This window comes from Oncorhynchus nerka, linkage group LG9a (genome assembly GCF_034236695.1).
Source record: "Oncorhynchus nerka isolate Pitt River linkage group LG9a, Oner_Uvic_2.0, whole genome shotgun sequence".
NCBI classification, from domain to species: domain Eukaryota; kingdom Metazoa; phylum Chordata; class Actinopteri; order Salmoniformes; family Salmonidae; genus Oncorhynchus; species Oncorhynchus nerka.
This window is the reverse complement of record NC_088404.1, coordinates 29,509,363-29,531,590: the sequence shown is the minus strand read 5'-3', so window position 1 is coordinate 29,531,590 and position 22,228 is coordinate 29,509,363. Positions and strand designations below refer to the sequence as shown.

General features: G+C 43.6%; 1 protein-coding gene across 2 annotated transcripts in view; it reads right to left on the bottom strand.

Annotated features, from left to right (window-relative positions):
* Nucleotides 1-22,228, bottom strand: part of LOC115134156 (CD44 antigen-like) — a 44,372-nt gene continuing 22,144 nt past the window's right edge. For both annotated transcript variants that reach the window (XM_029667844.2, XM_029667843.2), the window contains exons 3-8: nucleotides 21,711-21,850; nucleotides 21,424-21,522; nucleotides 8,288-8,857; nucleotides 4,332-4,415; nucleotides 3,533-3,611; nucleotides 1-2,665 (exon numbers count right to left, since the gene is read on the bottom strand). In XM_029667844.2, coding sequence (XP_029523704.2) covers nucleotides 2,452-2,665; nucleotides 3,533-3,611; nucleotides 4,332-4,415; nucleotides 8,288-8,857; nucleotides 21,424-21,522; nucleotides 21,711-21,850 — 1,186 coding nt within the window. In that variant the 3' untranslated portion in view covers nucleotides 1-2,451. The remainder of the gene's footprint in view (nucleotides 2,666-3,532; nucleotides 3,612-4,331; nucleotides 4,416-8,287; nucleotides 8,858-21,423; nucleotides 21,523-21,710; nucleotides 21,851-22,228) is intronic.

Sequence of the window (22,228 nt, the reverse complement as noted above, 5' to 3'; positions counted from 1 at the left end):
TTTCCTCTATACACATTTATTTAATCCATGACTTTACACATATTTTCTCATTAACAATGTTTTGTTAATTCATCATTACACACTCCTACCCTAATACATTTTCTAATTTTCCTCAAAGTGAATCAAATGAGAGCAAGATCGGAGAGGAACAAAAGCAGAGGCAAAAAGCCACACAAAAAAGCTGGGACACACATTTGTCATGCCGCTTACTCAAAAGGCATGACAAATGTACTGTCAAACTGATATGAGAGGATTCATAATATCCACTTAATATCCACAGACAATCACACATAAAAGTGATTTGCCTATGAAAGAAAGAGACAGTATAAAGATTATATTGTAATCAGATGGAGGTGTGGAGCAATGGGCACACTGGGACCTGGATCAGTATGGAGACACAGAGCTCCTAGCCAGAGACACATGAATTCATCAACCTCCCTCTCTCTGGTGCACATAACAGGGAAAGCCACAGAAATATGATGGCCTCTGCTGCTTTGTTACAAAGGAGCCCAGAGAAGTAGAATCCAGAGTTGTGCTTGGAGTTCTACTGTTCTGCCCATTACTGTAATATCTGTGTCCAGATCATGTGTTGTTGTCAGTGTGTCCAGCCAAATCAATTATTTTGTCAGTGAGGGACGCGGTCACTCCTCAGGATTGTACATTGATTTTCATGTTGGCCGTTAACAACAGTTATTAGGTTCCATCACAGTGTAATGCATTACTACACAATTCTAGGTCATTGTAAATGGCACATTTCTGTCAATATAAGGTGACTTATATGGTAAGTACATGTGATACGTGTACTCCAACATCCACATCTGACCATTGCATCTATTCTCCGAAAGCTGTTGATATTCCATATAGTCCCATGCACTACTCAACATGAATGTATTATTTATACACACCATGTTAATAGACATCATAAAAAAAAGGTTTTTAAAATGCACAGTCTTGAATACTATACATGAAGTTGATTCATACAATATCTACTCTGACTATTGCAAATGTTCTATCACAATTAAAGACCATAGGTTCTGAATTTGATTAAATAATTCTCAAATATGACAGCTTTTATTTATTCATTAAAGGGCATTGCATGCCAAAAAAGATGAATGACAACTGTTGCTGAGGCATTTGGAAAATACGTGTACATTATATACAGAAGCAAAATAGCAATAATTATCCAAACTGCATTAATTCAAATACTAACATCTCATTGTGTTTTCTTGTAAAAACAAAATCCCAATCCACAGGAAAGAACTGAAATATACAGAGGGTTAATATTGAAAGAAAACAGGGGACTGATAAAGAGCATAGACATCAGTGGGCCACAACGTCCCACATTTACCTGTCCATAAGAAACAATATTAATCCCATGAACATCCAGCCAAATTATTTGACGACGTCTGTTTAGTTTTCACATTTCTGCTCGCCTGTTTTTCCAACTCAATTCCTCAAAAGCTTCAAGTGACACACTATCAACAATGTCCTTCCCCTCAACCTAACCCTCAACCTCAACCCCCGACTGGTCTTGATGGGCAAACCAAGACCCCCACCCCCCACCTTTAAAAACTCCGTCCCACACCCCTGTGCCTTTATCAACACCCGTCCTCTCTCCCCTCACACATACATACAGTACATACTGTGCATACACACACACACACACACACACACACACACACACACACACACACACACACACACACACACACACACACACACACACACACACACACACACACACACACACACACACACACACACACACACACACACACACCTCTTCAACATCTCCACTCAGATCCCAGCATAGAGCAGGGATGTCAACCTCCAGTCCCCCAGTGTCACAGGGTCTGCAGGGTTAAATTTCAACCTGTTATTATTATTGAATTAATGTTACTGATTGGCTAGAGAAGCCAGACTGATTTTCTCAGATTTAGATTAGACACTGATTGAAAGGCAGGGGTGAATATCAGCATGTGTGTATGAAGCCTGGCTTGACACCCCAGATGTAGCGACTCAGTCCAAACCCTAGGACTGGGAACTATCCAATCCTAACCACATACCTGACATAACAGGGTAGAAAGTAGCATTCTGCTCATCTTGGCTTTAACAGTCTAGCTAGCCCATCTGAGAGACAGGCAAAGGACAGGGCCAGTTTCCGATGTTGCACCTTAGTAGCAAGGTGGGACAAACCAGCCATTCTTCCCAGAATACAACAACAGAATCAATAGAGTATTAACCATCCCTTACATTTACAAATCCCCCACCCAACCCCAGCTGGCATGTTCAATGTGTCTGTCTTCTTGGTAGCAGGCCAAAGTGTCCATCTCCACCCCCAGCCAGACCTTCTCTAGTCCTGCCCCAGTGTCAGCACCCCCATAGCTACTCATCTTTCTCTATCCTTCTGTCCCCTCTCTCTTCTCCTCCTTGTCCTCCTCCTCTCCTCTCTCATGCCAGCTGTCCTTTCTCTGGGGACTCATCCAGTGTGATGACGGTGAACTCCTCTGTGTTGCCGTTTTCCTGGATCTTCTCTTTGTTCATCAGGGTCACCATCTCCTGCTCTCTCTCCTGGGTGCGGGAGCTAGCCACAGACGCCACTGCCCCATTCTCGTCACTACCATCCTTGTTGGTGATCATCAGGGTCTGCTGCTGACCGCACCAGCTAACAGCCAGAGAGAGAGCGAGAGAGAGAGAGAGAGAGAGAGAGAGAGAGAGAGAGAGCAGTGAACACATTAGAATACTGTTACCAGCTAACAGACAGAGAGCAATCAGTGAACACATTAGCATTAGGATACTGTCACCACCTAACAGACAGAGAAAGGGAGCAGTGAACACATTAGGATACTCCCATCAGCTAACAGACAGAGGGAGGAAGCAGTGAACACATTAGGATACTGTCATCAGCTAACAGACAGAGAAAGGGAGCAGTGAACACATTAGGATACTGTCATCAGCTAACAGACAGAGGGAGGAAGCAGTGAACACATTAGGATACTGTCATCAGCTAACAGACAGAGGGAGGAAGCAGTGAACACATTAGGATACTGTCATCAGCTAACAGACAGAGGGAGGAAGCAGTGAACACATTAGGATACTGTCATCAGCTAACAGACAGAGGGAGGAAGCAGTGAACACATTAGCATACTGTCATCAGCTAACAGACAGAGGGAGGAAGCAGTGAACACATTAGGATACTGTCATCAGCTAACAGACAGAGGGAGGAAGCAGTGAACACATTAGGATACTGTCATCAGCTAACAGACAGAGAAAGGGAGCAGTGAACACATTAGGATACTGTCATCAGCTAACAGACAGAGGGAGGAAGCAGTGAACACATTAGGATACTGTCATCAGCTAACAGACAGAGGGAGGAAGCAGTGAACACATTAGGATACTGTCATCAGCTAACAGACAGAGGGAGGAAGCAGTGAACACATTAGGATACTCCCACCAGCTAACGGACAGAGAGAGGGAGTAATGCACACAGTTAATTATTGATCAGAATTCCAATTGGTGAAATGAGACCTACCTCTTCCGCTTGGCCACAGCAGCACACACGAGGAGAATAGCGCCCACTGCCGCAATCACTCCCACAATGATCAGCCAATCTGCACAAAGGAAAGAAATGAGAAAGGTTGAATAACATGAATAATTCATGTCTATAATGTCTCTCACTTGGAGGTATAGCATATGCCCCTTTACAATGCAAAGTGCTATATAAATGAAATTGTTTGCTCAATTATTAATACATTATGAATACATTATGAATCCATTAAACCAGTGGTTCTCAACTGGTTTCGCATTGCTAAAAAGAATCGGCAAAATACAATCTGGAAAATTATTTGTAATGCTATATTGATATTAAATGTACCAACTGTATGACAAGGAAACAACATTCCCACATCTTTCATTGTCAATAATTACATTTTGCACATATTCTTGATGTTGACTGTTAATAAACTCACTGATTTAAGACCACACAATCAACCATAGCGCTGCTAATAGCTCTGTACTGAAAACACTGTGATTGAAGATAAATTGTTTAAACATGTAAGTTCATTATCATTTCTACACACATTCTACCAGGTTTAAGCCATTTCAAGTTCAGACTGGGTTTTCTTTTCATTAAAAAAAACTCAGACACCCGCGACCCACACAAAACCTCCCACGACCCAAATTTGGTTTACGACCCACCAATTGAGAATCGCTGCATTAAACCTTATAATACATTGTAATTACATGGCCATGATTCAACTAATCACTCATGACATGTACAATAATAGTATTAATACTACTGGTAGAGATATTAGGGGTAGTGGGCCACTCACCGGGTGTGCTACTATTCTCCTTCCCGGCTGGAGGAGGGGCTACTCCCTCACCTGGATTCATCCTCCCCCTGGGAATGGGCTGATCTGGGAATAGATGGGGAGAACAATGAGATACAGTGTTAAAGAAACGTCTCTGATGCCTCACAAATGAATTACACATAGATGTCAACTGGTGTCATCAGATGCCATACACGTCCACCCAGGTAACACACACAGAGCCCCTGGAGAGAGTGCAGTAGACCCCAATAATAGTGCTTGGTTATCACACTAAAGTGTGATGAAGACCTGTGTCCATCTTGTCAATCAGACAGACTGCCTGGGTATGAGCACTGACAGACTGTGATTTTGTGCAATGTCATGTGATGATGTATAACACTATCATGTGATGACCAGGAATCATGTGCTACATCAGGGCTGATGGAATGAACTGAACCTACTAAGGAATGTGGAACTGTCTCGTTGGGACAGAGTTGGCACCTGAGAGCGAATGCCAACATTTCATTGCAAAGTGATTGATGAGTTATTGCTGTTATTAAAGTGACATTGTGCCAAGTGTTATAATGAGAACTATATGGTAAACTCCACATAACCTTAGCACAGAACAGAACAGTTTATCTGATTAGTATCTCATAGGGTAAATCAATGCCATCCTATTTCTCACACAGGGCTCTGGTGGAAAGTAGTGCCCATTTTGGGCTGTCATTCCCCCCATAGCAATACATCCTCTACCAGATCGATCCCTACGTCCACTTTCCTACTGTGTCTCCTGTCCTATCCCTATGTCTACACTTCCTACTGTGTCTCCTGTCCTATCCCTACGTCCACACTTCCTACTGTGTCTCCTGTCCTATCCCTACGTCCACACTTCCTACTGTGTCTCCTGTCCTATCCCTACGTCCACACTTCCTACTGTGTCTCCTGTCCTATCCCTACGTCCACACTTCCTACTGTGTCTCCTGTCCTATCCCTACGTCCACACTTCCTACTGTGTCTCCTGTCCTATCCCTACGTCCACACTTCCTACTGTGTCTCCTGTCCTATCCCTACGTCCACACTTCCTACTGTGTCTCCTGTCCTATCCCTGTGTCTCGTCCACTTCCTACTGTGTCTCCTGTCCTATCCCTACGTCCACACTTCCTACTGTATCTCCTGTCCTATCCCTACGTCCACACTTCCTACTGTGTCTCCTGTCCTATCCCTACGTCCACACTTCCTACTGTGTCTCCTGTCCTATCCCTACGTCCACACTTCCTACTGTGTCTCCTGTCGTATCCCTATGTCCACATTTCCTACTGTGTCTCCTGTCCTATCCCTACGTCCACACTTCCTACTGTGTCTCCTGTCCTATCCCTACGGCCACACTTCCTACTGTGTCTCCTGTCCTATCCCTACGTCCACACTTCCTACTGTGTCTCCTGTCCTATCCCTACGGCCACACTTCCTACTGTGTCTCCTGTCATATCCCTACGTCCACACTTCCTACTGTGTCTCCTGTCCTATCCCCCCTTGCCTCCCCCTCTACTTCTAAACTGTCTCATTGGATCACAGGTGTCAAACTCATTCCACTTTTTCCTACTGTTTGTTGATGAATTATGGTAGCTAATTAGTAAGGAACTCCCCTCACCTGGTTGTTTATAGTAGGTCTTAACTGAAAGAAGAAAACAAAAACCTGCAGACACTCTGCCCTCCGTGGAATGAGTTTGACACTATTCACTATTACATCTAATGGAATCTAATGTAATGAATAATAAAAGGCTGTGGGCAGTGGTGCACTAATGTGAATCTCAGTGGTGCACAGTAGTGCACAAATACACCATTATTAAGATAGATTTGACTGAATGATTCAGTGCTTCAAAATACAAGTTGATGCCCCATAGGAATACACTATAGGAGCATTGGACGCAAATATTAGCTACTGTGTTGAAAGGGTCTGTGTATTACATTAAATCATTGGATGCAGAGATTGTTTATATAGAGTTCTTGTATTGAGAATTTGAGCCAGTACAGATGGGGAGTTGAGAGGAAGAATCATGCTGAGGCACAGTCAGTGGTGTACTAGTGCTCCTCTCTTCCTCTCCTCTCTTTCACACTCTCCCTCATCCGGTCACAAGAGGGGGAGCCTTCTTCAAACAAACTCCACAGAGGAGAGGACACACAGAGAAAGACAAACTTTCAAGCCTCCATGGAATATTTCTTCATGAATGGTGGTCAATCTGAGTGCTTATTTTATTTGAAAGTGTCATCAAACTACAACTTTATGTCCCGGCTGTCGTAAGAACGGGACCAAAGTTATGGATGTTAAGTTCCACATATTTAATTCAAAGAGAAACTTAAACAAAACAAAATATATCAATAAACGAACAACTAAATGTGACTACGTGGTGCACATGCACAAACATAAAACAATATCCCACAAACACAGGTGGGAAAAATAGCTACTTAAATATGATCCCCAATTAGAGACAATGATTACCAGCTGCCTCTAATTGGGAATCCTACAAAACACCAACATAGAAAATATAAACTAGAACACAACATAGAATTGATAAACTAGAATACCCTCTAGTCACGCCCTGACCTACGACACCATAGAGAAACAAGGGCTCTCTATGGTCAGGGCGTGACACTTTACCATAGAGCTGACTATGCAAATTATTCCTTGCACTTGAATATTTTAATATAAAGTTGGATATAGCTTTTATACCTAGTGCCACATGTCTTCTTATATAACTCTAAATGCACACAGATATTACAATACAAACAAGAGTGGAAATTGGAGGTTTAATCCACAATCTTTTTCACACCCCAACACCAGGGGGCGAAGTTAGTTCTTTAACTTCCCAGAGTCTGACCAAATTTTGCTGTGTGTTCTAAGTATCCTTCTCTGAGTTCTGACTAAGCACTTTCAAGAAAATGTAAAGGATACTTACTATTTATGTAAAGATAAAAACAGGTAAAGATGGTGCTAGTTATTACAGTCAGAGAAGACTGTATTAGAGATTGCATAATAATGTGTCTTGACAAAAGTGTTGAGGAGAATGACGAACACGGAGATGTATATTTAGAGATTGATATGATTAAATTAATCACCTTGAAAGCACAGATTTTTGAGTCACCTTGGAAACAGTTGTACAGTATAGCCAGAGGGCAGTGATGTTATATAGATATGTGTTGTCGTGATTCTGGCAAGACTCAGCCAGTTATCAAATGGCTTTGATTAATGATACGACTGAAGATGTACACATCAGTTGATACATCTTTAAACATTTTGTAACATTTTTAAAACCTTTTCTGTCATTATAGATGAATGTCATAGTATCAAACGTTTCATCATGGAGATGTGTCAATTTGTTTTGGTGGTGCTTATACTTTTGTTTACAAAAACGTAGCTAAATACATCTTTGTGTGGAAGCAAAAAAGGCTATTTGAGATAAACACAGAATGTATCTTTAGTTTAGGCTTCCTAACCACATTCCACCAATTTCCTCTCTCTGGGGTGTAACCAGGGGTCTAAAGAGGAACACCTCATGTAAACATTTATACATACCACACTGACTGGAAAAGGTTGCTGGTTCAACATTTTGCAGCAGCAGCAGAATGATTGGCATCTGCATTAGGACCAAAATGTACAGGGGGACATCCTGCCCTTGAGTATCACAACTGCTATTTTTAGGCTCAGGGAAAGCTTTTCATTCATCCTGTCACAGAAATCATATTTGAAAAGTATGATTGTTGCAGGGTAATGCCAGGCACTTGTTTTGTACCTCTTATGTTTCTCTGTTCTGACATGATATATGATTTACTTGAGATGTATTTGTATTTTAAAGTGTGCTATTTAAATTAAATACATTGTCATTATAATTATGTTCATGATACCAAACTGAGTGACAAAGCAAAGCAAAAAACAGTATTCTGTATGTGATATTATGAATGTAACAAACAGAGCAATTGCTTACCCTCTACCCCCTCCTCCTCCTCCTGCTCTGGCACTATCTCCTGCACATCCTCCTCGCTGGCTGAGCCCTGTGGTTCTCCTGGCTGTCCAACAGGTGGTGCAATAGAAGAGGCCCCCTCCTCAGCGCCAGTCGGTTGCATCCCAGACCCGGTGGTGTCCTCCATCTCAGTGGCCAGCACCCCAGTGCGGCCGGCTGACTGGGTCTCATCCCCCTCAGTCTGCTCTTCCTCCCCACCAGGGCTCTCTGTGGCTGCCCCCTCTGAGGCCTCACCCCCAGCCCCAGATGTTGGTTCCTCTGGGCTAGCCTCAGTGGATGCAGGTTGGGTCGGGTCCACTTCCTCAAATACCTCAGTGGTGCTCTCGGCTCCCTGTTTCTCAGGTGCAGAGGTGGTATCCACTGTGTCAGGCTCTGTGCTTTCTCTGTCCTCAGGCTGGGCCCTGTCCTCTGGGGTTCCCTCTGTGGCCTCTGGCTGTACCTGGTCCTGGTCCTCCACCACTGCTGGGGCATATGTCTGGATGTCTGTCTTCTCCTCTGGGACCTCCTCTGTCTTAGGCTGCTCTGAGGCTTCACCTGTGGGAAAACAGACCAGAAAGATAGATGCATGAGACCAGTTCTGATATTAAAACTGTTATAAAACTATAACTATATCAAATTATAACTATATAAAACTATTATTCACAAAACACCTCCCCTCATTCCAAGAGGTTATCCCAAATCTGTCAAGGTTGGATTGGTGAAAGCAATGTGGGGGTAGACATGCTTTCATCTGTCCAATCACCTACTGTATAGAGCAGTGATTACCATAAAGGAATGGAGAAGAGATGGAAGCTTGTGGAGACTAGAGAGACAGCCCTGTAATTGACCTGGAAATGAATAGCCTGTCAGGTAGGTGATTGATAGCTTTTGTTTGTGTCTGCCAAGACTGCCTGGCCAGCGAAAGTTTCCAAGTGGATATCATTACGGTGATAAGCGATCTCACGCCTATCTTTTGACATCCATTATGTAACCTATGACATCATCTGTTGTGTACCAGAGTGTAATGATCTGTTTACCGGTCATTACAACGAGTTACACAGTCATTTCCACATGCGTTTACTGTACTGTTTCTGTAGGAAATGAGAACATGGAAGATCGAATTACCAATAAATCATATCATATAAAAGATTCATATCTATCTCCCTTTTATTAAGACTGTGGTTATGGTATATTTGTCCTATTTCACACATGTGAATGTGAATATTAATATGCATATGTGAATTGTACATTTGTTTTTTGCATATCCCACTCCCCCTGAGACAACCTCGTCGATCACAGCAAGGCCATTATCAACAGCAACCCTGGAGCCAGTAGGGTTAAGTGCCTTGCTCAAGGGCACTTTGACAGAACGCCCTAGCGACTAGGATACCTGCTGCCCTGGATGTGTAAGAGACTATGACTTTCGTTCCAGTACTCTGCTGCCTGTGACTGGAACGAACTGCAAAAATCGCTGAAGTTGGAGACTTTTATCTCCCTCACCAACTTCAAACATCAGCTATCCGAGCAGCTAACCGATCGCTGCAGCTGTACATAGTCTATTGGTAAATAGCCCACCCATTTTCACCTACCTCATTCCCATACTGTTTTTATACTGTTTTTTTTTATTTATTTATTTACTTTTCTGCTCTTTTGCACACCAATATCTCTACCTGTACATGACCATCTGATCATTTATCACCCCAGTGTTAATCTGCAAAATTGTATTATTCGCCTACCTCCTCATGCCTTTTGCACACATTGTATATAGACTGCCCATTTTTTATTTTTTTCTCTACTGTGTTATTGACTTGTTAATTGTTTACTCCATGAGTAACTCTGTGTTCTCTGTTCACACTGCTATGCTTTATCTTGGCCAGGTCGCAGTTGCAAATGAGAACTTGTTCTCAACTAGCCTACCTGGTTAAATAAAGGTGAAATAAAAAAAAAAAAAAAGATATTAAGCTACTTTTGGAGGACAGTCGGCAGTTGAATAAATATTTGCTAATTGACAGACCCAAATTCAGTCAATTTCAGGCGGTTGTAAAGCACATTCAGAGTGAGTCTATTGTGCAGTTATCTGCAATAACCATGGGCAGGTTGCTAGCTAATGTCAGCCATGTTGTTTTCATCCAAATTAGACCTGTTTTCCACTGGGGACAATCAGGTAATCTTAGGTCACTCTGTGCCTCTCTGCCTCACAACACCGTATTCACCAATGAGAGGAATAGGCTAGTGGCAAGGCCCCCCGAGGTATAACAAAACACAACCATGTTTTTCAATATCTTTAATGTCTCCCATATATGAAATAGATGGTTGAGTAAAACATTTTGACTGCAAAAGTGGTTAAATTGATAGATATTGTGACACACCCCTTGAACTCAAACAGTGTCGAATAATGCCTGGGTGGAGGGGGTAGGCCACATAAACATGAGTGTGTCCTTCAATGGGTAAGGAGACAAAGTAGCCAGTGGTGGTTGTGGAGTGATCAGTTTCCATTTCTACAGTTTGCTTGCATACCAAAGAGACCCTTTGACTCACTGGAATATTATCTCAGTCTGAATGATGCTGGGGATACTCCAGTAGTGGAATGGTTGGTTTTCTGGTTGTGAAGGACAGTCTGTGAAAGGGCTGTCACAAACAGACTTGCCTTTAGATCTTCCCAATGCATAGTTGGCCTCTGGAGGGAGTTTTTTAAGGTTTAATGTGGCAAAAGGTCCTACAGGTCACGTCCCACATTTTATTTTATATTACTTTGGAAGTCAGGTATGATTATAATTTTGTCGATATTAACTGTGGGTGGTTGGCATTGATTACAGACTGGGGCAAGCCCAGCAGGAGATATGGAGAGTGACATGAGGGTGACCTCAGGTTACTTAGAGGTTAGTCAAAGTGTAGCTAGGTCATAGACTATGACTAAAAAGTGTTGGTTGTGAGGGACATAGCACAGCTCCACACACATATACACTACCATTCAAAAGTTTGGGGTCAGTAAGAAATGTCCTTGTTTTAGAAAAGCACATTTTTTGTCCATTAAAATAACATCAAATTGATCAGAAATACAGTCTAGGCATAGTTAATGTTGTAAATAACTATTGTAGCTGGAAACGACAGACTTTTAATGGAATATCTACATAGATGTACATTATCATCTACATAGGCCCATTATCAGCAAGAATCACTCCTGTGTTCCAATGGCACGTTGTGTTTGCTAATCCAAGTTGATCATTTAAAAACCCTTTTGCAATTCTGTTAGCACAGTTGCAAACTGCTGTTCTGATTAAAGAAGCAATACAACTCTCCTTCTTTAGACTAGTTGAGTATCTGGAGCATCAGCATTTGTGGGTTCGATGACAGGCTCAAAATGGCCAGAAACCAAGAACTTTCTTCTGAAACTCGTCAGTCTATTCATGTTCTGAGAAATGAAGGCTATTCCATGTGAGAAAATGCCAAGAAACTGAAGATCTCATACCACGCTGTGTACTACTCCCTTCACAGAATAGAGCAAACCGGCTCTAACCAGAATAGGAAGAGGAGTGGGAGGCCCCAGTGCACAACTGAGCAAGAGGACAAGTACATTAGAGTGTCTAGTTTGAGAAACAGATGCCTCACAAGTCCTCAACTGGCAGCTTCATTAAATAGTACCCGCAAAACACCAATCTAAACGTCTCTCTATCCACCGGATGTGTACCAAACTCACTAAAAGTGGCAGTAATAAAGCCTCTCTTGAAAAAGCCAAACCTTGACCCAGAAAATATAAAAAACTATCGGCCTATATCGAATCTTCCATTCCTCTCAAAAATTTTAGAGAAGGCTGTTGTGCAGCAACTCACTGCCTTCCTGAAGACAAACAATGTATACGAAATGCTTCAGTCTGGTTTTAGACCCCATCATAGCACTGAGACGGCACTTGTGAAGGTGGTAAATGACATTTTAATGGCATCGGACCGAGGCTCTGCATCTGTCCTCGTGCTCCTAGACCTTAGTGCTGCTTTTGATACCATCGATCACCACATTCTTTTGGAGAGATTGGAAACCCAAATTGGTCTACACGGACAAGTTCTGGCCTGGTTTAGATCTTATCTGTCGGAAAGATATCAGTTTGTCTCTGTGAATGGTTTGTCCTCTGACAAATCAACTGTAAATTTCGGTGTTCCTCAAGGTTCCGTTTTAGGACCACTATTGTTTTCACTATATATTTTACCTCTTGGGGATGTTATTCGAAAACATAATGTTAACTTTCACTGCTATGCGGATGACACACAGCTGTACATTTCAATGAAACATGGTGAAGCCCCAAAATTGCCCTTGCTAGAAGCATGTGTTTCAGACATAAGGAAGTGGATGGCTGCAAACGTTCTACTTTTAAACTCGGACAAAACAGAGATGCTTGTTCTAGGTCCCAAGAAACAAAGAGATCTTCTGTTGAATCTGACAATTAATCTTAATGGTTGTACAGTCATCTCAAATAAAACTGTGAAGGACCTCGGCGTTACTCTGGACCCTGACCTCTCTTTTGAAGAACATATCAAGACCATTTCAAGGACAGCTTTTTTCCATCTACGTAATATTGCAAAAATCCGAAACTTTCTGTCCAAAAATGATGCAGAAAAATGAATCCATGCTTTTGTCACTTCTAGGTTAGACTACTGCAATGCTCTACTTTCCGGCTACCCGGATAAAGCACTAAATAAACTTCAGTTAGTGCTAAATACGGCTGCTAGAATCCTGACTAGAACCCAAAAATTTGATCATATTACCTCAGTGCTAGCCTCTCTACACTGGCTTCCTGTCAAAGCAAGGGCTGATTTCAAGGTTTTACTGCTAACCTACAAAGCATTACATGGGCTTGCTCCTACCTATCTCTCTGATTTGGTCCTGCCGTACATACCTACACGTACGCTACGGTCACAAGACGCAGGCCTCCTAATTGTCCCTAGAATTACTAAGCAAACAGCTGGAGGCAGGGCTTTCTCCTATAGAGCTCCATTTTTATGGAACAGTCTGCCTACCCATGTCAGAGACGCAAACTCGATCTCAACCTTTAAGTCTTTACTGAAGACTCATCTCTTCAGTGGGTCATATGATTGAGTGTAGTCTGGCCCAGGAGCGGGAAGGTGAACGGAAAGGCTCTGGAGCAACGAACCGCCCTTGCTGTCTCTGCCTGGCCGGTTCCCCTTCCACTGGGATTCTCTGCCTCTAACCCTATTACAGGGGCTGAGTCACTGGCTTACTGGGGCTCTCTCATGCCGTCCCTGGAAGGGGTGCGTCACCTGAGTGGGTTGATTCACTGATGTGGTCATCCTGTCTGGGTTGGCGCCCCCCTTGGGTTGTGCCATGGCGGAGATCTATTGTGGGCTATACTCAGCCTTGTCTCAGGATGGTAAGTTGGTGGTTGAAGATATTCCTCTAGTGGCAAGTTATCGCTCCGGGTTGGAGCGAGCGGTCGCATCTGCACTCGGTCCGCAGGTAGTATTACATTTCATTACATTACATTATAGTACAACGGTTTGATTTGTCTAATCTTAGCAATTTCTTCTTAGCTAGCTACATAGCCGTCTTTGTATCATAGATAATTGCGTAATTATCGTATTTCGTCGTCCTAACGCAGTCTACACTGCCCTGCAGCTAGCCAGCTAGCTAACGTCCACCGTTAGCTAGTCCACCGTCTACCGATTAGCAGCACAACTATTACACTCAACTGAACGACTTGATTAGTGTAGTGTTAGCTAGCTACATAGTTGTCTTTGCTGTCTTCGTATCCAAGATAATTGTGTAGGTTAGAGTGTGTAGTTTTATGTCGTCCTTAACGTAGGAGACTCTGCTAGCTAGCCAACAGCTAGCCAACGTCTACCGAACAGAACTTCTGCACTCAACAATCCGGTCGCATTTCGCTTCGCTCCACAGGTAGTATCACATTTTTCATTTCATTTCATTACAGTACAACGGCTTGATTTGTTTGATCGTAGCTAGCTACATAGCTAGCTACATAGCCGTCTTTGTATCAAAGATAATTGTGTAGTCTAGAGCGATTTCCTAGGTTAGCTAGCCAGCTATTGTCGTTCTTTTAACGCAACGTAACGTAATCAACACTGCTAGCTAGCCAGCTAGCCCCGAATAGCAGCACAGTAGAAACTATTACACTCAACGGAACGACTTGATTAGTGTAGTGTCAACAACGCAGCCAATGCCAGCTAGCCTACAAAGTCAACAACGCAGCCTCTGCCAGCTAGCCTACTTCAGCAGTACTGTATCATTTTAATCATTTTAGTCAATAAGATTCTTGCTACGTAAGCTTAACTTTCTGAACACTCGAGACGTGTAGTCCACTTGTCATTCCAATCTCCTTTGCATTAGCGTAGCCTCTTGTGTAGCCTGTCAACTATGTGTCTGTCTATCCCTGTTCTCTCCTCTCTGCACAGACCATACAAACGCTCCACACCGCGTGGCCGCGGCCACCCTAATCTGGTGGTCCCAGCGCGCACGACCCACGTGGAGTTCCAGGTCTCCGGTAGCCTCTGGAACTGCCGATCTGCGGCCAACAAGGCAGAGTTCATCTCAGCCTATGCCTCCCTCCAGTCCCTCGACTTCTTGGCACTGACGGAAACATGGATCACCACAGACAACACTGCTACTCCTACTGCTCTCTCTTCGTTTGCCCACGTGTTCTCGCACACCCCGAGAGCTTCTGGTCAGCGGGGTGGTGGCACCGGGATCCTCATCTCTCCCAAGTGGTCATTCTCTCTTTCTCCCCTTACCCATCTGTCTATCGCCTCCTTTGAATTCCATGCTGTCACAGTTACCAGCCCTTTCAAGCTTAACATCCTTATCATTTATCGCCCTCCAGGTTCCCTCGGAGAGTTCATCAATGAGCTTGATGCCTTGATAAGCTCCTTTCCTGAGGACGGCTCACCTCTCACAGTTCTGGGCGACTTTAACCTCCCCACGTCTACCTTTGACTCATTCCTCTCTGCCTCCTTCTTTCCACTCCTCTCCTCTTTTGACCTCACCCTCTCACCTTCCCCCCTACTCACAAGGCAGGAAATACGCTCGACCTCATCTTTACTAGATGCTGTTCTTCCACTAACCTCGTTGCAACTCCCCTCCAAGTCTCCGACCACTACCTTGTATCCTTTTCCCTCTCGCTCTCATCCAACACTTCCAACACTGCCCCTACTCGGATGGTATCGCGCCGTCCCAACCTTCGCTCTCTCTCCCCCGCTACTCTCTCCTCTTCCATCCTATCATCTCTTCCCTCTGCTCAAACCTTCTCCAACCTATCTCCTGATTCTGCCTCCTCAACCCTCCTCTCCTCCCTTTCTGCATCCTTTGACTCTCTATGTCCCCTATCCTCCAGGCCGGCTCGGTCCTCCCCTCCCGCTCCGTGGCTCGACGACTCATTGCGAGCTCACAGAACAGGGCTCCGGGCAGCCGAGCGGAAATGGAGGAAAACTCGCCTCCCTGCGGACCTGACATCCTTTCACTCCCTCCTCTCTACATTTTCCTCTTCTCTCTCTGCTGCTAAAGCCACTTTCTACCACTCTAAATTCCAAGCATCTGCCTCTAACCCTAGGAAGCTCTTTGCAACCTTCTCCTCCCTCCTGAATCCTCCCCCCCCTCCTCCCTCTCTGCAGATGACTTCGTCAACCATTTTGAAAAGAAGGTCGACGACATCCGATCCTCGTTTGCTAAGTCAAACGACACCGCTGGTTCTGCTCACACTGCCCTACCCTGTGCTCTGACCTCTTTCTCCCCTCTCTCTCCAGATGAAATCTCGCGTCTTGTGACGGCCGGCCGCCCAACAACCTGCCCGCTTGACCCTATCCCCTCCTCTCTTCTCCAGACCATTTCCGGAGACCTTCTCCCTTACCTCACCTCGCTCATCAACTCATCCCTGACCGCTGGCTACGTCCCTTCCGTCTTCAAGAGAGCGAGAGTTGCACCCCTTCTGAAAAAACCTACACTCGATCCCTCCGATGTCAACAACTACAGACCAGTATCCCTTCTTTCTTTTCTCTCCAAAACTCTTGAACGTGCCGTCCTTGGCCAGCTCTCCCGCTATCTCTCTCAGAATGACCTTCTTGATCCAAATCAGTCAGGTTTCAAGACTAGTCATTCAACTGAGACTGCTCTTCTCTGTATCACGGAGGCGCTCCGCACTGCTAAAGCTAACTCTCTCTCCTCTGCTCTCATCCTTCTAGACCTATCGGCTGCCTTCGATACTGTGAACCATCAGATCCTAGGCCCTCTCCTATTCTCGCTATACACCAAGTCACTTGGCTCTGTCATAACCTCACATGGTCTCTCCTATCATTGCTATGCAGACGACACACAATTAATCTTCTCCTTTCCCCCTTCTGATGACCAGGTGGCGAATCGCATCTCTGCATGTCTGGCAGACATATCAGTGTGGATGACGGATCACCACCTCAAGCTGAACCTCGGCAAGACGGAGCTGCTCTTCCTTCCTCCTGCTTGCCTACGGAGCTGTGAGGGGAACGGCACCTCAGTACCTCCAGGCTCTGATCAGGCCCTACACCCAAACAAGGGCACTGCGTTCATCCACCTCTGGCCTGCTCGCCTCCCTACCACTGAGGAAGTACAGTTCCCGCTCAGCCCAGTCAAAACTGTTCGCTGCTCTGGCCCCCCAATGGTGGAACAAACTCCCTCACGACGCCAGGACAGCGGAGTCAATCACCACCTTCCGGAGACACCTGAAACCCCACCTCTTTAAGGAATACCTAGGATAGGATAAAGTAATCCCTCTCACCCCCCCTCCCCCTTAAAAGATTTAGATGCACTACTGTTCCACTGGATGTCATAAGGTGAATGCACCAATTTGTAAGTCGCTCTGGATAAGAGCGTCTGCTAAATGACTTAAATGTAAATGTTAAATGTATGGGGGCTGTGCTTTGGCAAAGTGGGTGGGGTTATATCCTTCCTGTTTGGCCCTGTCCAGGGGTGTCCTCGGATGGGGCCACAGTGTCTCCTGACCCCTCCTGTCTCAGCCTCCAGTATTTATGCTGCAATAGTTTATGTGTCGGGGGGCTAGGGTCAGTTTGTTATATCTGGAGTACTTCTCCTGTCCTATTCGGTGTCCTGTGTGAATCTAAGTGTGCGTTCTCTAATTCTCTCCTCTCTTTCTTTCTCTCTCTCGGAGGACCTGAGCCCTAGGACCATGCTCCAGGACTACCTGACATGATGACTCCTTGCTGTCACCAGTCCACCTGGCCGTGCTGCTCCTCCAGTTTAAACTGTTCACCTTATTATTATTCGACCATGCTGGTCATTTATGAACATTTTAACATCTTGGCCATGTTCTGTTATAATCTCCACCCGGCACAGCCAGAAGAGGACTGGCCACCCCACATATGCTCTCTCTAATTCTCTCTTTCTTTCTCTCTCTCGGAGGACCTGAGCCCTAGGACCATGCCCCAGGACTACCTGACATGATGATTCCTTGCTGGCCAATACAAATAAAAGATTAGATGGGCAAATGAACACAGACACTGGACAGAGGAACTCTGCCTAGAAGGTCAGCATCCCAAACTTTTGAATGGTAGTGTACATTTGAAGGTGATCCCTCGGCTTTGATGGACAGAAAAAGGGTTGCAGTGGAGGTGGAGCTTGTCAAACATGGTGCACAAAGTCAATCCCCTGCCACAGTCAATTCGTATATGGATGTTGGGATTACTGCAGGTTCCCAGACCAATGCATGATTCACGTGAGTCCAGTTCAGGTTCCACATGGGCTGGCCAGCCATTGTTGGTAGCAAAATAGGTACATATGAGGACAATGCACGGCAACAATTTCCAGATGGCATTTTGGCTGTTGAATGGCCTCCTGGCATGTGGCATCCAGTTCCATGGTCTCTAGTAACTGGAAGGAAGGACTGACGGTGGAGAGGAAAGTTAATGTGTAGCCCCAGGCTATGTTGGTTCATTGTAGTGAACACCTACCTTGTGCACTTGTCACGTGTCGTAGCATCCTCCCCATACAACGCAACTGTCACAAAGTCAACATACAGTTGAAGACAGAAGTTTACGCATACCTTAGCCAAATTCAATTAATCTCGGTTTTTCACAATTCCTGACATTTAATCCTAGTAGAAATTTCATCTTAGGTCAGTTAGGATCACCACTTTATTTTAAGAATGTGAAATGTCAGAATAATTGAAGAGATAATGATTTGTTCACGTTCTGACCTTAGTTCCTTTGTTATGTCTTTGTTTTAGTATGGTCAGGGCATGAGTTGGGTGGGATGCCTATGTTCCGTTTTCTATGTTTTTTTTTTTGCATTTGGCCTGGTATGGTTCTCAATCAGAGGCAGGTGTCGTTAGTTGTCTCTGATTGAGAATCATACTTAGGTAGCCTTTTCCCACTTGTGTTTCGTGGGTGTTTATTTTTCCGTTTCAGTGTCTGCACCATTCGGGATTGTTTCGGTTTTCATTGTAATTATCTTGTTCTTTTGTATTTTGTATTCATTCTCATTAAAGCTTGTGGATACATACCACGCTGCATTTTGGTCCGATCCTTGCTACTCCTCGTCAGAAGAAGAGGACGAGAATCGTTAAAGATTTATTTCAGCTTTCATTTCTTTCATCACATTCCCAGTGGGTCAGAAGTTTACATACACTCAATTAGTATTTGGTAGCACTGCCTTTAAATTGTTTAATAACTTGGGTCAAATGTTTTGGGTAGCCTTCCACAAGCTTCCCACAATAGGTTGGGTGAATTTTGTCCCATTCCTCCTGACAGAGCTGGTGTAACTGAGTCAGGTTTGTAGGCCTCCTTGCTCGCACACACTTTTTCAGTTCTGTCCACTAATTTTCTATAGGATTGAGGTCAAGGGCTTTGTGATGGCCACTCCAATACCTTGACTTTCTTGTCCTTATGCCATTTTGCCACAACTTTTGAAGTATGGCTTGGAGTTATTGACCATTTGAAAGACCCATTTGCGACCAAGTTTTAACTTCCTGACTGATGTGTTGGGTCATTGTCCTGTTGAAAACAAATGACAGTCCCACTAAGCCAAAACCAGATGTGATGGAGTATCGCCTGAATGCTGTTGTAGCCATACTGGTTAAGTGTGCCTTGAATTCTAAATAAATCACTAACACTGTCACAAGCAAAGCATCATCACACCTCCTCCTCCATGCTTCACGGTGGGAACTACACATGCGTAGATCATCTGTTCACCTTCACTGCATCTCACAAAGAAACAAAAACATCTAGTTAGGACACCAGACCAATTTCCACTGGTCCAATGTCCATTGCTTGTGTTTCTTGGCCCAAGCAAGTCTTATTATTGGTGAACTTTAGTAGGCGCCCAGTCTGTGTTTGGCCAGTGTAGGCTGTCATTGTAAATAATAATTTATTTTTAACTGATTTGCCTAGTTAAATAAAGATTAAATTAAGGTTAAATAAAAAAGAATAGTGGTTTCTTTGCAGCAATTTGACCATGAAGGCCTGATTCACACATTCTATTCTGAACAGTTGTGTCTGTTACTTGAACTCTGTGAAGCATTTATTTGGGCTGTATTCTCAGGTGCAGTTAACTCTAATGAACTTATCCTCTGCAGCAGAGATAACGCTGGGTCTTCCTTTCCTGTGGCTGTCTTCGTGAGAGCCAGTTTCATCATAGCGCTTGATTGTTTTTTGACTATACTTGAAGGAACTTTCAAAGTTCTTGAAATGTCCGCATTGACTGACCTCAATGTTTTGGCCTTTCTAGGGAGTTTTTCCTAGACACCGTGCTTCTACACCTGCATTGCTTACTGTTTTGGGTTTTAGGCTGGGTTTCTGTACAGCACTTTGAGATATCAGCTGATGTAAGAAGGGCTATATAAATACATTTGATTTGATTTGATAGCAGCCTTTTTTTAAATTTACGCCTAAATGACATACCCAAATCTAACTGCCTGTAGCTCAGGCCCTGAAGCATATTCTTGGTACCATCTGAAAGGAAACACTGAAATTTGATGAAATGTCAATTTAAATGTAGGAGAATATAACACAGTAGATCTGGTAGAAGAAAATACAAAGAAAAAAACAACCAGTGTTTTTTTTTTACCTCCTTCTTTGAAAATGCAAGAGAAAGATCACTGTTATAGCCACCACTCTGGTAATTCCGATAGTGTCCACAAGATGGTGTATGTGCAAAGTTTCAGATGGATAAGTATGAGCGAACTACATGACATTTAGTATGAAGCCACCCAGGTACATTTGGGCAAATCGTGGAGAAGACATTTGCATTCATATGATGTTTTTCTGCAAGAATATCGTATAATCTATTCCAGTATTAGTAGCCGTATTATAAGTTTTATAAATTCAACATTTCAAGAAATACTTATTTTCCACCATAATTTGCAAATAAATTCATTGAAAATCCTACTATGTGATTTTCTGGATTTTTTTTCTCATTTTGTCTGTCATAGTTGAAGTGTACCTATGATAATAATTACAGGCCTTTCTCATCTTTTTAAGTGCGAGAACTTGCACAATTGGTGGCTGACTAAATACTTTTTTGCCCCACTGTATATATATATATATATATATATATAAGTATGCCAATATATATAATAATATTCCTCCACAAATAATTCCCAGATCAATGCTTTAACTTGCCCAAACGGCATCAGAACATCAATATGAAATGTATTTAGAATTTTGATCTAGCAATACAGTATGTAAAATAAAAGCAGATTTACTTACCTCGGCGGAGACCCTAAGAACCTCAAGAGTTAACCAATCCTGTGAATGGGTTAGGCAACGCAGCTGTCTATACTTCAACAGCAAAGTTAGATATGACAGTAGTTTATGATGTAGGGCCTTGTAAACAAAAAGAGAGTATTATAAAGATCCACGGGTCTTAAGCGATAGTGTAAACCTTGTGACAGACTAGCGTCCTGTCCAGGGGGGGGTACTTGTACTAGAAAGCTGTCATATGCTACAGAATCAGGAGGCTCCTGCCCCTACGGGCTCGGACAAGGCTTACTTATTAGATAGTGTAGCCGCAGACTGGCATACTGTATGAAATACAGAGGAGATGGAAAATGTCATGATTTTGTTGATTCTATTGATTGTGGGGTTGATAATGTAGATGGTGAAAAAGACGGGACTGACCTGCAGCATCAGAAGCAAGGTCTCCATCTGTCACCTGAACACTATCTGGTCCTGTTGAATCAGGATTGATGGCCAAATCACAGTTCTTCATAGACAAATCTATGGGGGGGGATCAAGGATCAGAAATTAAGTACAAATGTGTAATTGCCTCCAGCATTTGTTACAGTTCAAGTTCTAAGAATGGCAAGAATCATTAAGATGTACAAGTGTTTAAGTGATTGTCTCTCAAAGAGCTCTGTTGTCATGCCAAACCTGGTCAATATGAACTATGAAAAAGAAAAACTCACCTGATGCATTGAAACAGAAGGCATCAAAGGGTTGGTCCAGAGTGTCATGGTGGAAGAAGACTCCTGTCATGTTCTTGGCACAGTTAACATGGGCCTTCTGTCTGAGGATAGTGGTATTTCCGTTGCTGATCCAACCATATCTAAAATCAAAGATTAGCATTTGGATTTCACAACTGTTCGTCACAGATAACTTTTATTTAAATGTAGGCGCATGGATCAGAAAACTAGTCACTATATGGTGACCACTAGTTGCCTCATGCTGCACGATACATATCCTTTGCATAGAGTTGATCATGCTGTTGATTGTGGCCTGTGGAATGTTGTCCCACTCCTCTTTATTGTCTGTGAAAAGTTGCTGGATATTAGCAGGAACTGGAAAACGCTGTCGTACTCGTCGACCGAGAGCATCCCAAACATGTTCAATAGGTTACATGTCTGGTGACTATGCAGGCCATGGAAGAACTGAGACATGGGACCATGCATTATCATGCTGAAACATGATAATTCTTTTTTATTGA